At 37.7% G+C, this 24,548-nt stretch overlaps 3 protein-coding genes and 3 pseudogenes across 3 annotated transcripts; 5 read left to right on the forward strand and 1 right to left on the reverse strand.

Moving 5' to 3' along the window:
• The first annotated feature begins 1,343 nt into the window (after positions 1-1,343).
• LOC149107392 (uncharacterized) lies at positions 1,344-2,514 on the forward strand. The gene has a single exon (XM_089297080.1). It carries the CDS (start codon positions 1,518-1,520, stop codon positions 2,475-2,477), a length of 960 nt encoding a protein of 319 aa, XP_089153206.1. The 5' UTR covers positions 1,344-1,517; the 3' UTR covers positions 2,478-2,514.
• Positions 2,515-8,002: 5,488 nt separating this feature from the next.
• LOC110049480 (sphingosine 1-phosphate receptor 1-like) lies at positions 8,003-9,008 on the forward strand (annotated as a pseudogene).
• Positions 9,009-12,290: 3,282 nt separating this feature from the next.
• On the forward strand, positions 12,291-13,359 carry LOC149107393 (uncharacterized; annotated as a pseudogene).
• A 1,153-nt stretch (positions 13,360-14,512) lies between these two features.
• Positions 14,513-15,773, forward strand: LOC149107394 (uncharacterized; annotated as a pseudogene).
• A 2,163-nt stretch (positions 15,774-17,936) lies between these two features.
• LOC110049531 (high-affinity lysophosphatidic acid receptor-like) lies at positions 17,937-18,875 on the forward strand. The gene has a single exon (XM_020755332.2). The coding sequence runs from the start codon at positions 17,937-17,939 to the stop codon at positions 18,873-18,875; it is 939 nt and encodes a 312-aa protein (XP_020610991.2).
• On the reverse strand, positions 18,635-22,667 carry LOC149107395 (scavenger receptor cysteine-rich domain-containing protein DMBT1-like). Its single transcript, XM_089297008.1, has 2 exons — positions 22,300-22,667; positions 18,635-20,157 (listed from the first exon to the last, which is right to left on the reverse strand). Exons 1-2 carry the CDS (start codon positions 22,541-22,543, stop codon positions 19,517-19,519), a joined length of 885 nt encoding a protein of 294 aa, XP_089153134.1. The 5' UTR covers positions 22,544-22,667; the 3' UTR covers positions 18,635-19,516.
• Between the last annotated feature and the right edge of the window lie 1,881 nt (positions 22,668-24,548).

Genomic DNA, 24,548 nt, shown 5'->3' on the forward strand with positions numbered 1-24,548 from the left:
ATTCGCTTGCGAATCTTCACACCATTACGACATTGCGAAGTGATTTTCACAACAGCTTTTTAATTTGTAACCTATTGTTTTTAATAATACATTTATTTCTACTCAGTTTGAAAATGCAGGTCGTGCGGTTTAGTTATCTAATCCAAACAAAGCGAGATGGAAATTGATTTCCCTTTTTTGACTGAAAGACTAAAAGCACATTTATTGACTTAGCAAATACAACATAATTTCAAGCACTCTACAGAATAATCTAATTAATCTTTTTCTCATGTTTGCCTTATTTTTTTAATCCTACCTGTCTAAACAGCCAATCAAAAGATAGCATATTTAACTCAAAAATTCATCCCTTTGTCCAACTCCTAGTCCATTAAAAAACGTCTTGATAGATATCAATCAAAACCAATCTACCAGTTTTAATTAATTTGGTACTGGTTTGGCTAGTTTATATAAGCTAAGATTGATAAAGTTTTTATGACATTTGTCGATATCCTACAATTGTCTTCATCAAATCTAGCATGAGATTTACCCTTGCATTTACTCTTGAGAAAATAAATATATGAATTTTACGAAGCTTCATCGGAAATAATTGAGTTCGCATCTTCTGTCAGAAACAAATAAATTTGATGAAAGAAAAGCTCACCTTGAAACGGGAACGCTTAAATACAGCGTTTCAAATTATTAAAAACGTCAAATACCGTGTTTAATTAACGCGCTGCCTAACCTTAGCTTAAAGGAAGGAATGGTGGGATTTCCTCTCGTGTTCTAAACAAAGTGATTTTAAGCATAAGGGTTTGGTCTTTATAGGCCCTTATTTGGTTTTGACAACTTTTGCATCATTATAGTTTAATTCTGTGACCGAGAAAGTAGCGGTAACGCATTTAAAAAAAAGGTTGTGTAATGATTCGACATTCTGTCGTCTTTACATTAATTAGGCCGTCAGGTGAGATTCTTAAGCTTTTAGAAGAAACAACAAGAGCAAAAGCTGCAGTTTCACAGCGAACCAGTATCGGCCCAAGATTAAAACCGTTTTGAAAAGCGAGCGTTTCGTTTTTTGGACGGTGTACGCGTGACTCCAACCATGTAATTTAAAAAGGCTTTCAATAAGACTTTGAACTTTTAATTAAAATCTCTCCTGCCATTAGAAATTACTCGTCACGCGTATAATGAGAACCGTGATAAGCTTTCAAAACATGAATTGAGCTTATGTCCTTCTGATAGATTTTATTTACTCATTTAACATTATTAAAATCCAAGTGGCACACTACTGCAGTTGAAATTTCATTTTATTAATTTACGAAAATTAAAAAACAACATGAATTGGAAATCACAAAAACACAGTTTTGAATGCAGTACCATTTTTAATGCGTTTGATTTCCTTTAGGTACAGTGAAGTGTATATAAGACCATATTAGAAACAGATAATTTGAAATATCACGAAAGGACCATCATGAAATAATTTCTGTTATCAGTTTAAGGGATAGAGAACTCAAATCAAATCAAAGACTCCGGCCCGCTCCATGTCTAACAACACAACTCATTTTTTTCATCAGCTTTCTTTCAACACCTCTAACTCTGACTCTGTAGCAAAGGAACACAACCTTGCATTAGATAGAGTTAATCTGTCACTTTTAATTTTCATCGCTGCGTTACTGCCCGTGGCTGTGGTAGCAAATGGTCTTGTTTTGGCGGCGATCTGGAGGAATCCCTCTCTGAGAACACCTTCTTACATTCTGCTCGCTGGATTGGCTTTCACTGACTTTTGCACTGGACTCATCTCCCAACCACTTTGGATTGCGAACGATTTGCCTCGGTACTTATCTTCCGATCAGTTTAATTCATTAGACAAAAGCAAATGGCCAAAGTTTTATTCCATAACAAGATCCATCGGCGATGGCTGTGCTAAATACTTTTATCAAATTACTGTTTTACTAATAACGCTCATGTCCATTGAACGATGGTTGCACATGACTCGCCGATCCGTGCTGACTGCGCGTCGTGTCAATTATATTGTCGTGATGCTGTCGCTGCTTATGCTACCGTTACTTGTATTTCCGAATGGACCAGGATCATATTTCATAATAATCTTACTTGTGTCATGCTGTTTTATTGTTACTTCAGTAGCCTACTTCAAAGTGTTTCGAATAATTCGTCGGCATCAACTGCAAATTCAGGCCAACGCGATGTCTCAAAACCACGTTCAACCAGCGATCAACTTTGTCAAGTACAGGAAGTCTGTCTTTACGATTCTTATTATTCTAGCTGTTTTCTATATAACTTACTTGCCCGTAATTTTAACTATAAGTTTACTATGGGTTCTTCTGCAGAACCCCAACTTGAAGGAGTTAGTTCTTCGTGTGTCTATTTTGCTTGGGTATTTGGCGTCCTCGCTAAACCCCCTTATTTTCATTTGGAGAATGAAGGATATTCGAAACGAAGTAATAACGCTGCTTAAAGGCATGTTCTGCAAAAGCAGCTAAGGGACATCAATATTAAAAGTTTAACGTTTGTATATAATCAGCTATTAACTCAAATCTGAACACCTACTGCATATTGTACACATTCCTTTCACTACCAATGGACTGGAGCGTCAAAAAATATGATCTAATTGGGCGAACCCTAAGATGAGCATCCACGACATCGACTGCGGGCCAGAAAACTCTGTACACTAACAGCTCTGGTCTCTGATTCTTAAACATCCTTTTCCTCGTTTAAAACATTCATGGTGTCTCGGATGTTTGTTAAATGATGTTTGCTCATCACTCAGTCATCTCTGTTGACTGTGCCTCGCGTGCCCAATCCTGGCCAACGAGCTGTAGGGGAAAGGAGGCTGCTCATTCAGTGAACAACTTAAAGAAGAAATCTCAGGATAGAGGTCTACACTGATCCTTAACTTGAAGGCAACTACCAGGGCCGGGTTGTTCAAAGCACGATTAAGCTAACCCAGGATTAGCGTAAATTTTTATTTCAATTTCGTAACTTTTCAGTGACGTTTTCTCTTTAAATTTTTTGTCCTTCGATTTTGGCTTTGACCAATGTCAAACTCCAGGAAACATGGACAGTGAAAACACTTTTATTCGAGAGAAATTTGAACTCTGATTAACTTTTAATCCTGGATTAACGTTAATGGGCTTTCGAACAACCGGTCCCAGGGCTGTACTACCAAGGACTATTGTCTGGCAACGTCAATTATATCAATACTCCTAGCTGAAACTGGGCTGTACCCAACAAAATTCAAGCTCGCAAAGATTGTTCTACTTTTTGAAAAATGACGATAATACTCTTCCTGAAAATTATCGACCTATTTCACCAGCCGTTATCCATTTATAATCGAATATTTGAAAAGCTTCTATATAACAATCTTACTAAATTTGTTGACAAAAGTAATATACTCTATAACATCCAATATCATTTTCGAAGCAAACACAGCACGCAATACTATAGAAGGCAATGTTGACAGCAGAAAGTATACAGGTGGTATCTTTATTGATCTTAAAAACGCATTTGATACAGTTCACCATAGCATCCTATTAGCTAAACTTGAAAGTTATAGTATAAGAGGAATAGTAAATACTTGGTTTCAATCTTATTTAGCTAGCCAAAAACAAACAGTTGAAATCGATAAACGTAAATTATTTCTAATGGGGAGAAAACCCTCTGTAGTGTACTCCAAGACTCAGTCCTTGGACCGCTAATATTTTATTACGTAATATTGATATCTATCAATGTTCTTCAGAATTTACCTTATATTTGGTTGCAGGTGATACAAGTATAATTTATGCAAATAAAGACTTGCATACCCTTGAATCAACTGTTAGTTTAGAGCTTGCCAAAGGTAGTGAAAGGCTAAAAGCTAATGAACTGACTTTAAGTGTACAGAAATATAACTATGTTAATTTTCGCCCTCGTCAAAAGATTATGCTTTTTGTTCCTCAAATTACGATCCTTGACCCCATGTCAAGTGCCCAAATAGTTCGTGAAATGAAAGACTTCGTCAAATGTCTCGGGATAATGGTTGATTCGGACCTCTCATGGAAGAATCACAGCGACTTCATCTGTCATAAAAATAGTAAATCAATTAGGATTATTGCTAAACTAAGTAAGACACAACATCCCATGTCGTCTCTTATTAACTATTTACCATACTTTAATAACTACCTTAATCATAAAAATTACAATTTCCTCAACAAATCATCCACGAATGAATGCTTCTCTGTAAAATTTTCAAGAACAAAGAAGATGAGAAAATCTTCTACAGCATTTGGTGTTTCAGTCTGGAACTCCATCCCACATTCAGTGAAATTAGTAATCAAATTTAAATTGCTAAATATAATGAAGGAACTACTCCTTGATGTATTAAGATGTCAAAGGGAAGCGACGATATCTCGTCGAATTATCGTTACAACGCGTCGCTTATATGTGCGATATATCGCCGAGATATCGGCGAGATATGGGCGAAATATCGCTTGACCAAAGTGCGAAATTCGACGATTATCGGTTGCGTTACTTTGGCACAATACTGTGTATTGAAGTCTCCCAACTGATACAGAAGTTATCTAAATTTTTGTAGTTTATTAATGATAGTATTCTAGTCGCTTATATATGTACACATCACACTATTACTTTGTTTTCGGTTACCCGTAGTTGTTTACATTGTTTTACTTGTACCTTTTGTAATGTTGCTGTAAATTAACATTACTTTTTTCTTTCATTCCTTTCTTTTTTATATGAACCCCTGCCCCCGCCTAGATTATTTCTGGACCTAGCTGCGGGGGTAAGCAATTCTGTTAACTCTATATAAGAAAAGAAAAGAAAATTAAAGTTTAAGTTCATTTGTAAAATGAAGTCGTTGTTGTTCTTAAAAAGGCTCAAGACTCCGCAAAATCCAAACACATTATTTAGGAAGGTGGATAGCGCGGCTGACGAATGAAAAGGTCCTTGTTTAAAGCATTTGTCTTAAATTATTTTGCAATATTAGATATCGTAGAGCACTTCTCGCTGAATGTAAAGGAAAAGGTCTGAGAACTTCCAAAAAATTATTCAATAGTTAATGAAAAGGCAATGGTGCTACATGTTTAGCCTCAAAGATTACTTTTCTTGTTCACAAAGGTTCTATTGTCTTAAACCATCCACCTCCCTGTCCCAGAAAATCAATAAAAAAAACGCCAATATCTTCGTCGTGTAATTAATTTTTGATGTTATTATTCCCCATCACTCCAGACCTTTCTGGTTAAATATAATTAAATCAATGTCCAGCTATGCTCATAATTTAGTCGTAGTTTATAAAAACCTATGTTGATTAATTTTTATGTTTATAGAGAGATATTCCAAAATTGACAATATCATAACTAGCAGGCAGGCGTTTATTTTACTTTTTTTTTAAATCAAGAAATAATTACAAATCGACACTACATAACCAGACGTTTTGTATCGATGCCAAACTAGTGAAATCCGCTACACAAAGCTTTCTTGGTTTCAATCAACGAAAGTAATTAAAAACTTCCTTTATCATCAAACAATTATACTAAATTGAGATTTCAAGATTTAATTGAAATGTGTGTGTGACTGACGGGTTTCATTCTTGGTTGCAAAAACAACGAGTTCACTTATTTAAGTTTCAGCTGTAGATTTCATTATCTCAGCAGTGCCATACTGTCATCTCAATCATGTTCATTTCATTAAACTTTGAAATACATCCTGAAAGAAATAATTCAAAACAAAGCATTTAATCTACAGGGAAAAGTACGTTACATTGTTTTATTCTTTCTCCACAGAAAATATGTCCTATCTTTGAACAAGAGTTAACTGAGTAAAATTAACTTTGCTCAGCGGGTTTCGTTTTCGGTGCTATATGGGACACGTTAAATTCCGGTCTTTTCCATAACTCTACAACTTATCTAGAAGAGCTTTGTTTGTGAGAAAAGATTGCTACGGGAGAGTCGAACTCGCGAAGTCTCCATGTCAAACAACACAAGCGCATTTTTTCACCAGCCGTCTAATTTTGACCATGAAGCGAAACACGACAGCTATACTTGGTATGTGGTGAATCTGTCACTTTTGATTCCCATTGCTGTGTTATCGCCCGTTGCAGTGGTGGCAAATGGTCTGGTTTTGGTGGCACTTTGGAGCAAGTCGTCTCTGAGAACCCCTTGTTACATTCTGCTCGCAGGATTGGCTTTAACCGACTTTTGCACTGGACTCATCTCCCAGCCTTTTTTTGTGGCAAATCAATTGATCTACCTTGCAGATCCTCGGTTTAACTATCATGACACAACCAGCTGGCCAAAGTTTTACCTGACAACAAAGGCTATCGGCGACGGTCTTGCCACATATTTTGTTCAGGTTACTGTGTCGGTGATAACACTGATGTCAATAGAACGATGGCTGGTCATGACTCGTCGATCCTGGCTTACTGTTCGTCGAGTCTGCTTTATTGTTCTGCTACTCCTGTCCTTTATGCTGCCGTCAGCAGTCTACTACTACACAAATGAATCGCAATTTGTTACTGTAATCCTTTTAATTCTTTGTATCATGGTTACTTCAGTTTCGTACTTCAATGTTTTTCGAATAATTTGTCGGCATCAGCAGCAAATCCAGGTAAATACATTGGCGCAAAACACTGCTCAACCAGCAATCAACCTTGTGAAGTATAAAAGATCTGTGTGTTCAATTCTTTATATCATAGCAATTTTTTATATATCTTACCTTCCCATACTGATACCACTAATTATGTCATCCTTTGTGTTGACATACCCTGACGTAGAGTTGCTGTTTTTCAATGTGTCTGCGTTGCTAGGGTTTTTGTCTTCCTCACTTAACCCTCTGATTTTCTTATGTAGAATGAAAGATCTTAGAGATGAAGTGGCACAGCTGCGTAAACGAATATTCTGTAAAAGCAACTAGGTAAATGAACTTTGTTACACTTTTTACCTTTCTCAGTAATTACAAGTCCTAGCTCACGGTATAAAGTAAAACGTATTAACATTTAACGAAGTCTCAGCAACTTGGCATTACAACCCTTTCAACCCAGTGTATTCAGTCCGTTTTTGAATTAAATTTTCTAGATACTACTAATAATAATTTTTAAACAGGGCGCATACAGCAAATATGCGGTTTTCATAACGGCCTTAGGGCCCGTTTCTCGAAGGTCCCGAAAAGTTTTCTAACCCGGAAAGCCGTAGCAAAATCTCAAATCTTATGATTACAGACCTGTTTTATTCAGATATTCTTAATATGAACGAAGGTTCTCTTCACACAAGGAGTTTCAGTCGTATACACCTCTCTGTTTTTTTAGATACAGATTATCTAAAAATGGCCTTGCGAGCCCGAAAAGTTACTGGGCTCTCGAGAAACGAGCCCGGGTGCACAAATCATAAACAATAATAGAATAGTTATAATAATAAAATAGTTATAAAAGTATAGTTAATAACTGCACAAAAACCTAAAGCTAGAAAAAAAAAAACATTCTTGTGTGAGAAGAAAACAGGCAAAAAAAGGCCTTCTAAAGAATATATCCACTCTTTTGGTAGAGCTTGGGAAATCATCCTTTTTCAAGTTGTTATAATGTAGTGCATTTAATTAATGAATATGTAGCCATGCGATAAGAAATAAAAGACGGTTTAAAGTGGCTCAAAACAGTTTTCAGCACTTGCCAGAACTTAGATTTTGATGGTTAATTATAACCAGTCTTAATAAGTTGATACAACAATCATGGTCTCACAAAACTGCCCAATCATCTGTGAACATGTTGAATGACCACCATTGTGGCCCGAGCTCGAATAATGGACCTCTTGTCATCATAATATTATGGGAAAGTCCTCGGCAGCTGCTATTCACTTCGTTCTGCGAAATAAATTGACCCAGCAAATAAATATGACAATTATATGACACTAAGGCCTTAAAAGCTTAACATCACAACATTTATAAGGAAACAATGAAACGATCCGAAATAAAACAAACAAAAAACGACATTTAGAACTAGAACAAGCAGGTCAAAATCGATCAAAATTTATTCTGCAGCTAAGTCAGGAAGTGTGAAGTCTGGACTGTCTTCTGCTCAAGGAATAGACCGTCATGGATAATAATATGACTCATTCTGCCCTGCCTCCTCTTCTCAAGTTTGAAAGCATAGCGCGAATTCATGGTTCAGCTTTTCACGGGATATCTCTGTCCACAGCAGTTGCCGTCTCCATTTTATCGCCCCTGGCAGTGGTGGCTAATGGTCTGATTTTGGCGGCAATTTGGAGGAACCAATCTTTGAGAAATCCTTCCTATGTTCTGCTCGCTGGATTAGCTCTCACCGACTTGGGTACTGGACTCATCAGCCAGCCTATGTATGTCACAAACGAGTTGATTTACTTGTTAAAACCTAGGGGGAGCGTGGTTGTAACTTATGCTATGGTCGATGGCTGTGTCACGCTCTTTTCACACAGTACAGCATTTATTATGACAGTCATGTCAATTGAACGGTGGTTGCACATGGCTAGAAGGTCGCTGATAAACGTGCGTCGAGCCTTTATCATTGTTGTCTCTTTATTTCTCCTTCCTATTCCAATAACTGTGTATCGTGTGCTCCAAAGATTGAAGCGAGCTCCTACACCTGTGGTAGATGTTATTTCCAGTTCACTAGTCCCATTCTTGCTAACTGTCAGCTCAGTAGCTTACTTGAAAGTCTTTCGAATAATTCGTCGCCATCAGCAGCAAATCCAGGCAAACGGAACGTCTCAAAACTTTGCTCAACCAGCGATTAACTTTACAAAATACAAGAAATCCGTGTTCTCAATCCTCTATATACTTGTTGTTTTCTACATGGGTTATGTCCCAGTCGCCATCTTTTGGGAATATCGACTGTTTTGATCAATGAACAAGTCGTCTTATCTATGAGATTTTCTTTCGTGTTTTTGTTTTTGTCTTCTTCGCTTAATCCTCTTCTCTACTTGTGGAGAATGAAAGATATTCGAAATGAAGTGAGACTTCTTATCAAACGAATACTCACAAAGAGAATTAGTTAAAGAGAACAAGTTGAATATCTCTCAAGTTTCCTCCCGTTAAATGTCTCAGATTTGATATTTATTGCCTTCATATATACAAAAAAGAAATTTCAATTGAGCGGATTATCGCAATAAAGATATTCGTTTTCTAATTAGGTTAATCTCACATTTAATAAAATCGTGCACACCCAAAACCAAGTGCAATTGCATTCCACCTATTCTGAAAAGCACGTGCAAGTACATATATATTAATGTGCTCAGTTGAAACGTCCGGCGTCACAAATGGTCACGGTAAAGAAACGTTTTTACGACATGCAATACTGCGATCAAAAACTTAAATTATCAGGAAAATCTATAGCAATTAAAGTTACGATAGGAACAGGAGAAAAAATACAATCCCAGTTATTAGACGTCTAAAAAACCTTTCCTTCAAATCGTTATTATATTTGCATGGTGCTGGCAAAAATAAAGAAAGAATGTTAACATACTATTTAATTGAAGAAAAATCTCATTAATTCTGGACACCCAGCCGCCAAGTAATTTCCTATGTTAAAAACTTTAATTAGTGCCGCGCGGAAACTTCACATGCCGTCATTTGAAATAAACGCATTTACACACAAGTGTAAAAAAAAAGGCCAATTTACGATTTTCCTTCTTTACCAACGGCAATACAGATTGACAAGACCTTTATAGTATTAATATAAATTCTTTGCAAATAAATAACTGCAAAAACCCGTAATGTGGGATTAGTTTCGATGTCAGTCTCCTCAAGGGCTCTTCGGTTTTCCTCTCTACTCAAGAACTGTCACTACAAATGTCACTAAAGTCTTATCACCTTTTAACGATTTCTTTTTCTGAAATCTCATGCGTTTTTCGTGGGAAGTTAAAATAGTGACATTTACATTTTCATGACAGAAATACAATTATTCTGGCCTTAAATTGAAATAATAGGGAACAGAACCAGCATTTGAAAGTTTTAATTGGAAATTCCAAAAAAAAAAAAAAAAACAAGCAATAACAGCAGGTAACGCCCGTTGTAATTAATTTTCTTAGCTTAAAAGATATCTTTATTACTTTCTTCTGAGGAGTAGTTAACAGAATTGGGACAAGAGACATTTATGCCGGAAACAAAACAGGTTATAGAAAATCTCCTTTAGGATACCCAGCTGCCCTGCACTTATTTTTGGAAATAAATTGGCTCCACGGAGAAACTAGATGTGGTCTATCATTGTCAGCAAACAAACAAGTCGTGACAACGAATAAATACTAAAAACTACCGGTAATGTTAAGAGCTATAATTCGACAGCAAGTATTTCGCAAATAAAATTGGAAAGGCAGTTGACACAGTCTTAATTTATGTCAGACTTTTTATTTGAAAGTTGGCGTTGTACTTAGTCTTTCCTGTTTTCATGGGACTGGACAGCCATGAACAATAACGGGACTAATTGTACCACTCTTAGTCTTTTTAACTTTAAAAGTGCAAGAAAAACTCATGGTGCCGCTGTTTACGGGATAAATCTTCCGTCTTCACTTATGGCCGCCATTCTATTGCCAGTAGCAGTCAATGCCCTGGTTTTGGCGGCAATTTGGAGGAGATCGTCTCTTAGAACACCTTCTTACATTCTGCTCGATGGATTCGTTGGCTTTCACTGACTTTTACACCGGACTCAACTCGCAGCCTATTTATGTTGCAAAGCATTTGATCCACTCGCTGGATACTCAGCTGAACGAGGTGGAAAGGAGACCATCTTTTATCATAACCTGGGCATTTTTCAATTGTTATACTACGTTTTTTTCCAATGTGACTGTTATAATCATAGCAGTCATGTCCGTTGAAAGATGGCTGCACATGACTCGTAGATCAATGATTACCGTGCGTCGAACCTGTTTCGTTTTTCTTTGCTCTTTGTTCCTTTCGATCCCATTAGTTGTTTATCGCGCATTGAACAACATTCAGGGAACTTACAGACTCGAATCAGATATTTCTTCCATTTTGAGTGAGCTGATTTGCCTTATTGAAACGTCTACGGCCTACTTTTAAGGTTACAAAATAATTCGCGCCATCAGCTGCAAATACAGTCGAATAACATAACCCAAAACTTCGCCCAACCAACGATCAACTTTGAAAAATACAAGAAATCTGTGTTTTCGCTCGTTTATATATTTTCTATATTGGACACATTCCTGTAGTTATTGCCTTAGCAATTCAGCTTGTTTCGAATGATAGCACATTTACCGTTTTATTACTCAACCTTTCAATCGTAGTTTTATTTTTGTCATCTTAACGTAACCCCTTCCTTTACTTATGGAGAATGAATGATATCCGAAATGAAGTTAAAAAGTTGGTCAAGTGAATATTTCGACCAGAAAACTAGGAATAAAAATAAAGCTGTTAGTTAAGAAGATGGATTTGGGCTGATTAAACACAGAAGTTTTTACTCGATGAAATAAAACACACTAGCACAATTTATTCATATAGATTCGAATTAAATCGATTTTGTGTATAAAATGAAAACCGTTGTAAAAGAAAATATTGGAAATACTTTTCAAGAAAGCCTGTTCATAATACACCTAGTTGTAATCATGCAAGTGAAAATCACATTTTTCTGATTTCTTTTTTTAACTGGTCCTGTTTTAACCATTAAGTGAAAGACTTTCTCAATTCTTTGAAATTGAAAAAGCCATAAAATACATTACAAATATACATTTCCACGAGTTACACTTATTATGGCAAAATAACGTACAATACATGATGGACTTTGTCGCTAAAGGTCTTCTCGAAAAAAACTCTTTCGCCTCGGTAGCACGAGCCACCCACTATAATGCAAAGCTCCTTATTGTGGCTTTACAGTAAGCTTATTTGTCGGAAACTTATGGCTCCCCCTTTGACCCCTATATCTATTGATTGAAAATTTCTCTTATCTTAAAAGCGGTAACAGCAGCTAATTTTGTATTTGTCTGAATGGAAGCTTCTCTTTAAAAATACTTTAATTATTTTTTTTTTCTGGGTATTCCTGCTACCAGTATTAGGACAGCGAAAAACTTGTATGCTAAGCAAAATGAGGTTAAAGCAAATATTTATCTGCTTAGCTACTATTCACTTTGCTCTGGGAAAATAAATTAAATTGGCCCAACAGAGAAATAAGCAACTAATTAAAGATTTTAACTCAAACCTAGGGAACCCTTTATTTTAACTAGGAAAGCTTTGCACACAAAGATAGACAAAAACAAAATTGAAATTAGAACAAGCAGGTGAACAGCGATCGAAATTCAGTTTACAGCTTAGTTTTCTAATGAGATTAAACCATCGTGTATAATAACGAGACGTATTCTCCTCCAACTCATCTTTTCTACTTCAATTCGTAGCACCAAGTCATGGTTCAGCCTTTTACCTGGTAATTTTTGTCCACATCAGTTGTCGTCGCCATTTTTTCACCGCTGACAGCGGTGGCAAATGGTCTGATTTTGTTCTTCTCGCTAGATTGGCTCTCACTGACTTGGGCACTGGACTCATTAGCCAGCCTATTTATGTCACAAACTGGTTGATCTACGCACTACAGCCTCGGATGAGCGTGGTTGACAACAAACCAATGTTCGCAATAAGTGTTATGGCTTAGGGCTCTGCTTCGTTCTTTTCACGTATCACAATATTTATCATGACAATCGTGTTCATTGAAAGGTGGCTGCACATGTCGAGAAGATCACTGGTAAACGTGAGTCGAGCCTGCTTCATAGTTGCGATCTTGTTTGTCTTTGCGATCCTATTAACTGCGTTTCGTGTGTTTCAAAAAGTGAAGCAAGTTGCTACATCTGGAACAGATGTCGCTGGCGGTTTAGTTATGACATTCCTGCTTACTGCAACCTCAGTTGCTTACTTTAAAGTCTCTCGAATAATTCGTCGCCATCAGCAGCAAATCCGGGCGAACGAGATGTCTGAAAACTTTGCTCAACCAACGATTAACGTGACGAAATACAAGAAATCCGTGCTCTCAATCGTCTATATACTTGTTGTTTTCTACATGGGTTATATCCCTGCCGCCATCTCTTTGGGAATATCGACAGTTTTGATCAATGAACTAGTCGTCTTATCTATAAATTTTTCTTTCGTGTTTATGTTTCTGTCTGCTTTGCTTAATCCTCTTCTCTACTTGTGGAGAATGAAAGATATTCGAAATGAAGTGAAACTTCTTGTCAAACGAATACTCCTCAAATAGAATTAGATAAGGAGAACAAGTTGAATATCACTAAAGTTTCCTCCTGTTAAATAACTCAGATTACAACTTGGCATTTATTGCCTTCATTTATACGAAAAGGAAATTTCAACTTAGTGGATAAAAAAACACGTTTATCCCAATAAAGAACTTTCTCCTAATTAAGCTAATCTTACATTTAGTCAAACCGTGCACACCCAGGGTATGCCACCTATTCTGAAAAACACGTACAAGTACATATATATTAAAGGAATCTTTCGTCCAGATAACTAGCAATAAAAAGACAGCTCGTTGCAATGAAGATGAATTTGAGCCGACTAAACACAGGAGGTTTTACTCGATGTAACGAGCCACGCTGTAACACAATTTAGTCAAAAAGGTTCGAAATCAGCCATCCCGTTGCTAAACGTTCGAGACTTCTATTGCTGAATTAATTGATTTAGCCGTATAAAATGAAAACCGGTGTAAATGAAACTATTGCAAATATTTTTTTCGAGAAAGCCTGTTCATGATGCAACTAGTTTCAATCATGCATGTGAAAATCAAATTTGTCTGATTTCTTTTATCTAACTGGTCCTGTTTTAACCATTAAGAGAAAAACTTTCTCAATTCCCTTAATTGAAATGCCACAAAAGACAGTACAAATATACATTTCCACGAGGCGCGATTATTTTGGCCTAAAATTGCTATGTCAAGATAACTTACATTATTGAAATCATTCGATTATGCATTCAAAAGTTTTCATTGGCTTAGCCATCATGGTATATGAGCCATTATACCATGTTCTACAAATATGGTAAACGTACGCGTATGTTTTTATTTTTTAATTTTTTTTATTTTATTTTATTTTATTTTATTTTATTTTATTTTATTTTTTGTGGAGGGAGGGGGGGTGCGTTTTTTTTTTCATTTTATTTCAGTTTTATTCCTACTACTTGTATGAGAACAGTGAAAAATTTTGTTCTTAAGCCAAAGGAGATTCAAGCAAACCTTTAATTTAGGTTGCTTAGCTGTTATTCATTTCGTTCTGGGAATATTGATTGGCCCAACGGAAGAAATAAAGGAATCTTCTATGGCCTTAAGAGCTTAACGTTACAGGGTGTTTAAGCCGACAAAAAAGTCATAAGAACTAATTAAAGATTTTAACTCAAACCAAGAGAGCCTTTTATCTTAAGGAAATAGCTTTGCACACAAAGGTAGACAAAAACGAAATGAAAATTAGAACAAGCAGGTGAAAAACGATCTAAATTTATTTTACAGCTTAGTTTGAAAGTTGAAGATCAATTACTCCTCTGCTTATGGGAATAAATCGTCATGTATAATAACGTGACATATTTTCCTCCACCACATCCTTTCTACTTTAAATTCGAAGCACCAAGTCATGGTTCAGCCTTTTACGTAATAATTTTGTCCACATCAGTTGTCGTCGCAATTTTGTCGCCGCTGACAGTGGTGGCTAATGGTTTGATTTTGGTGGCAATTTGGAGGAAACCTTCTCTAAGAACAACTTCTTATGTTCTTCTCGCTGGATTGGCTCTCACCGACTTGGGCACTGGACTCATTAGCCAGTCTATTTATGTCACAAACTGGTTGATCTACGCACTACAGTCTCGGATGAGCGCGGTTGACAACAAACCAATGATCGCAATAAGTGTTATGGCTTATGGCTCTGCTTCGTTCTTTTAAACTATCAAAATATTTATCACGACAGTCATGTCCATTGAAAGGTGGCTGCACATGTCTAGAAGATCAGTGATAAACGTACGTCGAGCCTGCTTCATAGCTGCGATCTTGTTTGTCTTTGCGATCCTATTAACTGCGTTTCGTGTGTTTCAAAAAATGAAGCAAGTTGCTACATCTGGAACAGACGTCGCTGGCGGTTTAGGTATAATATTCTTGCTTGCTGCCACCTCAGTAGCCTACTTTAAAGTCTTTCGAATAATCCGTCGCCATCAGCGGCAAATCCGGGCAAACGAAATGTCTGAAAACTTTGCTCAACCAGCCATTAACTTGACGAAATACAAGAAATCCGTGCTCTCTATCCTCTACATCCTTGTTATTTTCTACATGGGTTATGTCCCTATTACTCTCTCTACGAGAATATCGACAGTTTTGATCAATGAACTCGTCGTCATATTGTTGAATGCGTCTTCTATGTTAATGTTTCTGTCTGCTTCGCTAAACCCTCTTCTCTACATGTGGAGAATGAGGGATATTCGAAATGAAGTGAAACTCCTTGTCAAACGAGTATTTCGTAAAGGGAATTAGCTGGTTAGGCTTGCCGCGGTTAAATGCTCCGGCATTTGTTGAAAAAGAAAATTTGAGCTTAGATAGAAAATCTTATTTATAATTTAGACACGAGCGTTTTACTGTAAAATACACCACTCGTAAAATTCATACGAATTTACGTCCGGGACTGTGTTGGCGTATTTTCCATATTCTCACTAGTAAGAAAATCGATGACGTAGGCCAAACTTTGCCATTGACGATTGAAAGATGGCGAGTGATAAGGAAGTTAAATTCACTGAAGCCGGCATAGGACCCTTCTCTATAAGGAGCACCAAAATGACAAAAATTGCACAATGATTATAGAAACTTCATGTGGCTTAAAACTATTCAAGGGGTTTCTTTAATGCTAAAAAAATGAGAGATATTCAAGATATTCCAGCTGCCGAGCTAAAGTTCATAAACGGTTTGTGCTTTCGATTCGCTTCTGTAGTATGTGCCTATATGATAAAAAGAACATTACATGTTGGCTCGAAGATAGCAACTTTATGGTCTCCTGGCAAAAAACAATGTCTCAGTCGTTCGCTGCACTCACTCGTTCTTGCCATTCGAACATAAAATTCCTATCTTATCGCCATCGTGCAACGTTCTCTATATATCTTAATAAATTTTTTCGAAATATTTTTCTTCCAACTAAACAAATCCTACATTTGATTAATAATGGTAATAGGACTGAGTGAAATCCAATTCGGTCTGTAATCATACGAGTGATTAACAAAATCGGACGACCGCGAAGCGGGGGTCCGATTCGTTAATCGGAGTACGATTACAGACTGAATTGGATGACACGATGTCCTGTTACCAATTAATCATAACAATAACAATTTCCCACAAAAGTAAAAGTTTCATTTGAAAAAGAGCTTTCAATAGTCATTTTAAAACTTAAAAATATGGAGAATAGCTTGCAAAATGGCTGTTACGTTTCTTTCAAAACAGTCACCGGAGACTAAACCTCCACAATTTTACAAAGTCAGTCTCTTGAATTAGTTACTATAGTGATTTTAATCAATATGATGATTGATGCATTAAGTGGAGAGGACTTAACATGATTGGCTCATGTAAGTGTCCGATTACACCCAACTGTCCGATTACACCCAACTGTCCGATTACACTGTCCGATTACAACTTTGCAGATTAATTAGAGCAAAGTACAGCAGTTTATGCCCCACTCACATTTGAGGAAATTGTAATTGTTATGATTAAGTCCGGTACACCCAACAGATAGTACCAGTACTAGCGTATTTCACCTGTTTTGAAAACACCTAAATTTGTATTAATACGCTTGATTGAAAAGCACCAAGAACTTTGAATAATCTTTGTTTACGATTTATTAATTACCTGGAATAAACATTGAAATTATCATAGGACAGCGACTATTAGCTAAAGCTTCCATGGGGATTTCTCTTTCGACCGACGAGTAAAATTTATACATGGCCCAATTTATTGGGCTTTTAGAAAAACGTTTTTTAGAAAATCATTGTTACATTGTCATAGCGATAAAACACTTTTTAAGCAAATAAAGTCGACATGATCAAGCATGATATGCGGTTGAAGAAATATCCCTTTAATTCAGGACACCTAACTGCTATGCAATTTATTCTGGGGAAATAAATTGGTCTAGCGGAGAAACGTCCTGTACTTTCAGTTGGAATAAATGCACATTAACTGCACCAAACGAAAGAAGTAACAAAAAATCCAGCAATTCACGGTTTTCAATTCTCGCCCACGGAAAGACATCGAGACATTTACAAGCTTTAGTTTGAACGATAGAAATAGTCTATGAACAAAAACCTAATGAGAGACAAAAATGTTTTTACCAAACTTGGTGCTTGCCCCACCGCTATTCAAATTGTTCTCAGGAAACACAGTCACTAGGAAGAGAAATATTACACATTAATAGCCTTCAAGTGAAAGCCTGCTTATAACTGAACACACTATGACATAATACTAATAAAGGTTCCGGCAAACTACTTAAAGCCCTAAAAGACAATTACGGAGCAAAAAAATGAAACTAAGATATAAGCTGCACTTAAATTTAAAGGTGAGATCCTCACAAATTAATTTCCCATCTTAGCTCGACAAGTTGATTTAAAAGCATAGCGTCATCCATACTTAAGACACCGGGGCACATTGTATTGAAAAATGATTAAGATTAACACATTTTTGCAAAGGAAATTGCAATTACAGCAAATATCTCTGTTTGGACAGCAGGCCACTGCGGTGTAAATTAGTTCACCGAAAAAATCAGCGGAAATAGGCCCAGCCATCAATTATCATCAAAGCTTCACATTAAAAAGTACTGGTATTGTAGACAGGATGAATATATTTACTTCAACGATGAGACGCCTTAATAGGAACCAGGTGAAAGGTTCTTAACACATAAAAATTAAAAGCGCTCTTACAGCATAGATGAAGAGTCATCATTCCTTTTTTGTCGATAAGCTGCATCGTCATGAACAACAACGAGACTAATTCAACAACAAAGTCTCCCCTCGAGAACAACTCTACTCCTTTTCCAATAATTCTCTCATGTACGGTTCTTCTTGCACTATTCTCACCAATAGCAGTGATAGGAAATTCTCTTGTTTGTGCTGCAATTTTGAGGAACTCGTCACTCAGAACACCGTCTTACATTCTGCTCGCTGGATTGGCCTTAACTGGCGTCTGCAATGGGTTATTCGTTCAGCCTTTTTTTGTTGCAAATAGGTTGATCTACTTAACAGACACTCATCAGATCAAGCTTTTCGAGAAAATGACCTGGCCAGACGCCTACATCACAACCAAAGCTATTAGCAGTGGTTGTGGCGCGTATTGTTTCCAAGTTACGATGTTGCTGATGACGTTCATGTCAATTGAGCGATGGCTGCACATGACCCGTCGATCTTTCATCACTGTTCGTCGCACCAGAGTGACGCTTGTAGTACTGTTGCTCATCCCTATCCCGTTAGCTTGGACTTTCGTTGAAGAACCCTTTAGTTATTTATTTCGCGTTGCTATTATTTCAATTTTGGTGGTTTGCCTTTCGCTCACATCAGTAGCTTACTTTAAAGTTTTCAAAACAATTCGCCGCCATCAGCAGCAAATTCACGCCAACGAATTGCAACAAAACTTTGCCCAACCAGCTATTAACTTCGAGAAATACAAGAAATCTGTGTACACAATCCTTTATATTCTAGCTGCGTTCTATATATGTTTCTTGCCCATAGCTATCGCTATGGTGCTAGCGCTTGTTCGTCCGATAAATGAATTCACTAGCTTATTTCTCACCATCGCAACGATACTTGTGGATTTATATCCTTTGCTTAACCCTCTTCTATATTTGTGGCGAATGAAGGATATCCGGAATGAAGTCAGGCAATTGGTTAAGAAAATCTTTCTTCAAGGCAACTAAATTTGGGAACTGACACAAGCCACGACGACAATGGCACCGAAAACGCTACCAAAGTAAAAATTCAATGAGAAGTACAATGGCTACGCACGTGCGTTACAAACTTGTTACAGTTACTAACTGACCTATCCAAAACAACAACTTGAAATAACCAATTATCCGTGTTCTGGAGAACGTGAGCCCCGACGGCGAATTATCAACATTTCTGTCCAGTCACTTGACATACTGAGCTGAGGATAGCTTTAACAGCGACAAACAGCTAGTGAATTGCACAAGAGATATGGGTGAAGGTTAAGAAGAATATGACTTCTTTTTTTCAATCGACGTTGTCCTCAGCGCCGCAATCGTCTTGCGTCAATTCCCTTATAACTTAAAAAAAAAGAACGACAACGGAGCTCAGACTGATAAGCGTCGAGCTTACAAAACATAAATACTGTCAAAAATGAAAAAAAAAGAATCATTAGAACGTGAAGGAGGGAGAAAGCATATTCCGGGATGTTTATCTGAAGAAATTCCTCATGGAACGTATTCCAGGATTCCACAAGATGTGGACAGGGTGGTCAGGCCTAGAATTATTTTAAATGCTAGCTACACTCCTGAATTACTCATGGGCAAAGCTATTGAATCGGGTCTCGGCTAATCATCTAAGTGTAGCACACAATACTAGCATCTTCCTTATGGACACAGTTGTGTTTTCCCCATCCCGCATGAGGACAATCAAGCAAAGAGGACTCTGCTCCCGCACAGTCGACGTCATCAAGCCAGATAGGATCCAAACCTTCACCGTATGCTGCACAGCAAGGAGCCGATAAGGCACCGGAGAACCCGAGCTGACGGCACAGAACATTGGGATCACTTTCATCCCAGTTATCATCACAAACTGTGCCCCACTCTCCGTCGTGGTAAACTTCGACACGGCCATAGCTAGCTCCTCCGTTAACTAATCGCACTAAAGACGATCCATGAGAGCACTGCACACTGGCGTCTTCGCTATGAACGCAGTCACTGATTCCCCATCCGCGGTGGCTGCATTCAGAAAGTAATAATTCGCTTCCTGAGCATGCTACATCATCCAACCAAATGGGCCCCGAACCCTGGCCATGAGATGCGCCTCTAAAAAATTGGGTAGCCTGTGAGAAGCCAAGTTGCTTGCACACTATGTTTGCATCGTTAATATCCCAACTATCGTCGCAAACTGTCCCCCATTGACCGTTGTGAAATATCTCCACCCTTCCAGTTAATGGTGTGCCACTATTCATGAGACGGATGGCACCATCTGTTATTGCTATTAATCGAAACAAAGAAGCAAACTAAAATATAGTAGACAACTACGAAGCGTGGATTGTAAGTATAACCAACCGTAAACGTAAAGGTTGCCTACCCGGTATACCAGTAGGCGCTTAACTCCAGTTTTTGAAGCATGAAGCGATGACAGTAACAATAACTTTATTATTAGCTGAGGTCCTTCGCGCCGAAGGCGCGCAAACGGAGCCCCATACTTAGAAATTTTGGTAATTCATCGATCTAACAAATTTTGGTTGTCATGTGACTATCCGTAAGTTCGTCCGTATGCCAACACCTTAAATATTCTGGGCAAGCTACTACTACCACTTTAACAGTGTTATATAGTTTAGTTAAGGTTACTTCCCACCTTCGAGGGCATAAAAAATCGGGTTTTTTTTTTTGTTTTTTGTTTTTTTTGTTTGTTTGTGTTTTTTTTTTTGCTTTTATTTGACAAAATTTAAACCAGTCATTTTATCTAAAGTTTACAAACGAAAAATATTAAAACAATCTCAAAAAGCAGTCGAGTTATTTAGAAAAAACGTATTTTCAAATAAAGTTAATAAGCCAGGAAGGTGTTGTGGTGGTGTGAAGGTGCCGGAAAATTTTTGCGGCAAACGCTCATCTTGGAGCTTGTATTTCATGTTATTTGTTGTTGTTTGTATCGTGCATTTGTTCTTTTGCCTTTGGCTACTTTGCTCGTTTAAGTGTCGTTCTCTTCAATGTGACAGCGAGAAAAGTGTTGCAATATAAAGCCTTTCCCAGTAAATCCTAGATCCATTTTCATTGACGCTAGGAGGTCCTGTTGTTCCATCGGTTTGCGGTTTCATAAGGCGAGCTAGTCTCCTGGCGTGGCACTAATTGTTTACCAACAATTACGAGCATAAATCTCGCATTTGATTTTGACAGGAATACATCCACTTCGAACGAATTTATAGGGTATGCAGATTTGACGGATTTTCCTTAAATCATTCCAGGGTTAATGACAAACGAAAGTGTGGAAATTTGGATATTTAACATATTTTCCCGTGGCGTCCATTTCCGTAACGCGTCTTGCATATTTTTAGCTAATCCAACTTAAGATGCGGATATCTAGACAACGAATCAGAATATCGAAAAAGCCCGACACACATTTGTTGATTGATGCCTTGTGAATAAGACCGCGCAGCCATTTTGCTCGGTTGGTGGCATCCGATAGCCAATAAATTCAAAAGAAGAACCCTCAGTCGTTTCACGCCTTACCGGCTCCTGACACTTCCTAAAAGAAAAACTCGCTTAAATTGTATTTTTATCGTAAACTACATTTATTAAGCTTTCTTTTGATATAAGTTTGTTGGGGTTTTATTGAAACTGGCGGGCGCACGAATTTTTTCCCGAAGGACACCCGAGAAGGTAGGAAGTAACCTTAAAAGAGGGAATAAGAGAGAGTATTCGGGTCCTTCCCTCTTCCCTTGGATCTTTATTAATCCCTATCAGGGTTACTTCTTGTGTCTTGGCCAAGAATACAACGCAATGACCCTGGCCAGGTGAACCCGGAATGCTCGAGTCCACCGCGTATACCAGCCGTTAGGTCATCGAACATGCCACAATTAATAATGTAAAAAAAGCCCTTATCACGATAGAAAAACGGTCATCTAAGATATAGTGCTTTCAGGTACAGATGCATCCAAACCTCTGTAACCTTACTCTGCAAGATGTCATGATTGGCATTACTTACGCAAATTACCCTTTACTGAACTATTTGATACTAGTCGCTAAATTATATATATAGGATTGCAAACGAAATCTGACTCCTCCTATTATAAATGCCTTTAAACTAAGGACAAAAGTTAAGTATGAAACAGAAAAGTTTATGTGTTAATATTAATAACATGGACAAATTTAATAAGAAGTGGGATTTGTGCATGGGCTCTATACCTTAATTTACAATCTGTTTATAAGTGTGCTTAAACTATGTTTTTAGAACTGTATTGACTGTAAGGGTAATTTGGGTAATAAACAGATAGGCATTAGCCAAGTATTGAAATGAAGTGTTAGTAAATGTAGTACTGCAAGTAGTGTAAGTAGTTGTTTTTGAATTGTAATTAATGTACGTATATGTATTGTAAATATTTTAAGTGTGTGGCATTAAAAAAAAAAATCCTACCTCTGTAAGCTGCTGTAAATCCACGGGCTTGAACTGAACCATCAGACGTGAACCTGAGGTAAAGTTTGTTCGATGAGCTTGTGATGGGCGCGGGTAAAGACGTACCACTGAACTTGCCAATCAGTGAAGATGACGAAGAGTCGCCATCATACACATACAAGTAATCGGCGTTAGGCTCAGTGTTGAAATTAAAGAAGGTAACTTCCACCTTTGTATTGGAAGCTAAATTCCACTGGCAGTCCATGTTATCAAGATAAAAGTAGTCACTGGCAGAGTTGTAGTTGTAGTCGCTGTTTTCAGTTGAGAACAGGATTCCGCTTAATTTGGTTTGTTTCAGTGATAGGCCCGCACAGGAGCTTGCAACCGTCACTTGCTATGCTGTGAAATGGGCAATAAAGTATCACTGTTGTTAATTTAGCCCTAATTCCAAAAAATTACGACACTGATGTCTCATTCAAAGGGTTAGCATTAGATAACAACTACCAAACACAAGCTGTAAGAAATCGTAATTTTTAAACTATATTCCTTGTCCTCAGCCAGAAATGAAAGCTAGCCACATGCAAATCAACCAGGTCACACCAGAGTAAAAGCTAACCGCATGCAAACCGGCGTGAAAGTTTACCGCAAGCAAGACAGAGTGAAAAGTAAAAGAAATTAAGCCTGAGCTGAAGAAACATAACCGTTCTCACCAGTCCTCTTGAGCGTAAATGATCAAATTGCCGACTGCGCGTGCCGTCCCTTAATTCTTTTATCCAGCTATTGTCTCAATTTTTATTTTGAGTTAATTAAAAAAATTAAAATTAAGTTATGCTCAGATGTTTCAGTACTCTTGCATCCGGGCACTTTTTAACGAAAATTCTGTTTTTTTAAATAAAACAATGTTCGTTTGAATGTGACAACATTTAACAAGTGAAAAAAAAAATTAGCAGCAAGTTAGGGTGGTTTTACCGATGATGGTTCAAAGAGAGAAGGAATTTTCAGCAAAGAGAACAAGATTCTCAAGCTGAACCAAGCAGGCCAGATGAGCATGCATGAAAATAGTTAAAGCACTTACTACTTTGACAGTTCACTCCGGCGTTTCCAGGTTTGCAGATACAAACATATCCATTCACTTGGTCAACACACGTCCCTCCGTTGACACAGGGATTACTGGAACATTCGTTGATGTCTGCATGAATAAAAAATGGCATAACATATAAAGTAAACATCGTTCAAAAACTGGAATCCCAGCAGAGCCTAGCCGGCCAGCTGAGCATACATTTCGAAATAGATAAAGTACTTACTACTTTGACAGCTCACTCCAGCGTATCCAGGTTTGCAGTTACAAGCATACGCATTCACCTGGTCAACACACGTCCCTCCGTTTAAACAGGGATTACTGGAACATTCGTTGATATCTGCATAAAACAGAATGCATAATATAATATATTGATTTAGCCAAGCCTAAAAGCGGAGCTTCTGGCTCCATAAAACCTAGCTTGAGCCTGCGATCCAATCAAAAATCAATATCTGGACAGCGGTCAACTTCAAAAAAGCAGCGATCAACTTCAAAAGAACACACGACCTCGATGACCTCTAAGTCCGAGTCCGCGACATGGTCACGTGATATTGGTCAGCGGATACCTTGCTTAGTCAGGTGTCAATTGACCATAATAAGGATGACCAATATCAAAGATACACGCTGTAAACCAAGGCTGCATGCTTCTGTCGACCTATTAACTGGAGTAAGGCCGCCATGTTGCGTGATATCGTCGTCGTCGTGCGTAACGTCCACGAGCAATACCGCTAGCGAAGATGACCATGAGGAAATCAGATCATGGGTTCCTATGAGTATGGTGCTCCGCTTAGGGACTCTTCGGGCCATTGGAGCTGCGCTAAAAAGTAACCATCGCTCAAAAACTGGAAGACCAGCTGTACCAATGCGGTATACTGAACATACATTTGGAAATAGATAAAGTACTTACCAGTTTGACAGTTCACTCCGGCGTATCCAGGTTTGCAGTTACAAACATATCCATTCACCTGGTCAACGCACGTCCCTCCGTTAACACAGGGATTACTGGAACATTCGTTGATGTCTGCATGAATATAAAATGACATAACATGTAAACATCGTTCAAAAACTGGAATCCCAGCAGAACCAAGCCGGCCAGCTGAACATACATTTCAAAATAGATAAAGTACTTACTACTTTGACAGTTCACTCCAGCGTATCCAGGTTTGCAGTTACAAGCATACGCATTCACCTG

Source organism: Orbicella faveolata, unplaced genomic scaffold, assembly GCF_042242905.1.
Source record: "Orbicella faveolata isolate gen_17 unplaced genomic scaffold, um_ofav_v1 contig_27, whole genome shotgun sequence".
In the NCBI taxonomy this organism is placed as follows: Eukaryota; Metazoa; Cnidaria; class Anthozoa; order Scleractinia; family Merulinidae; genus Orbicella; species Orbicella faveolata.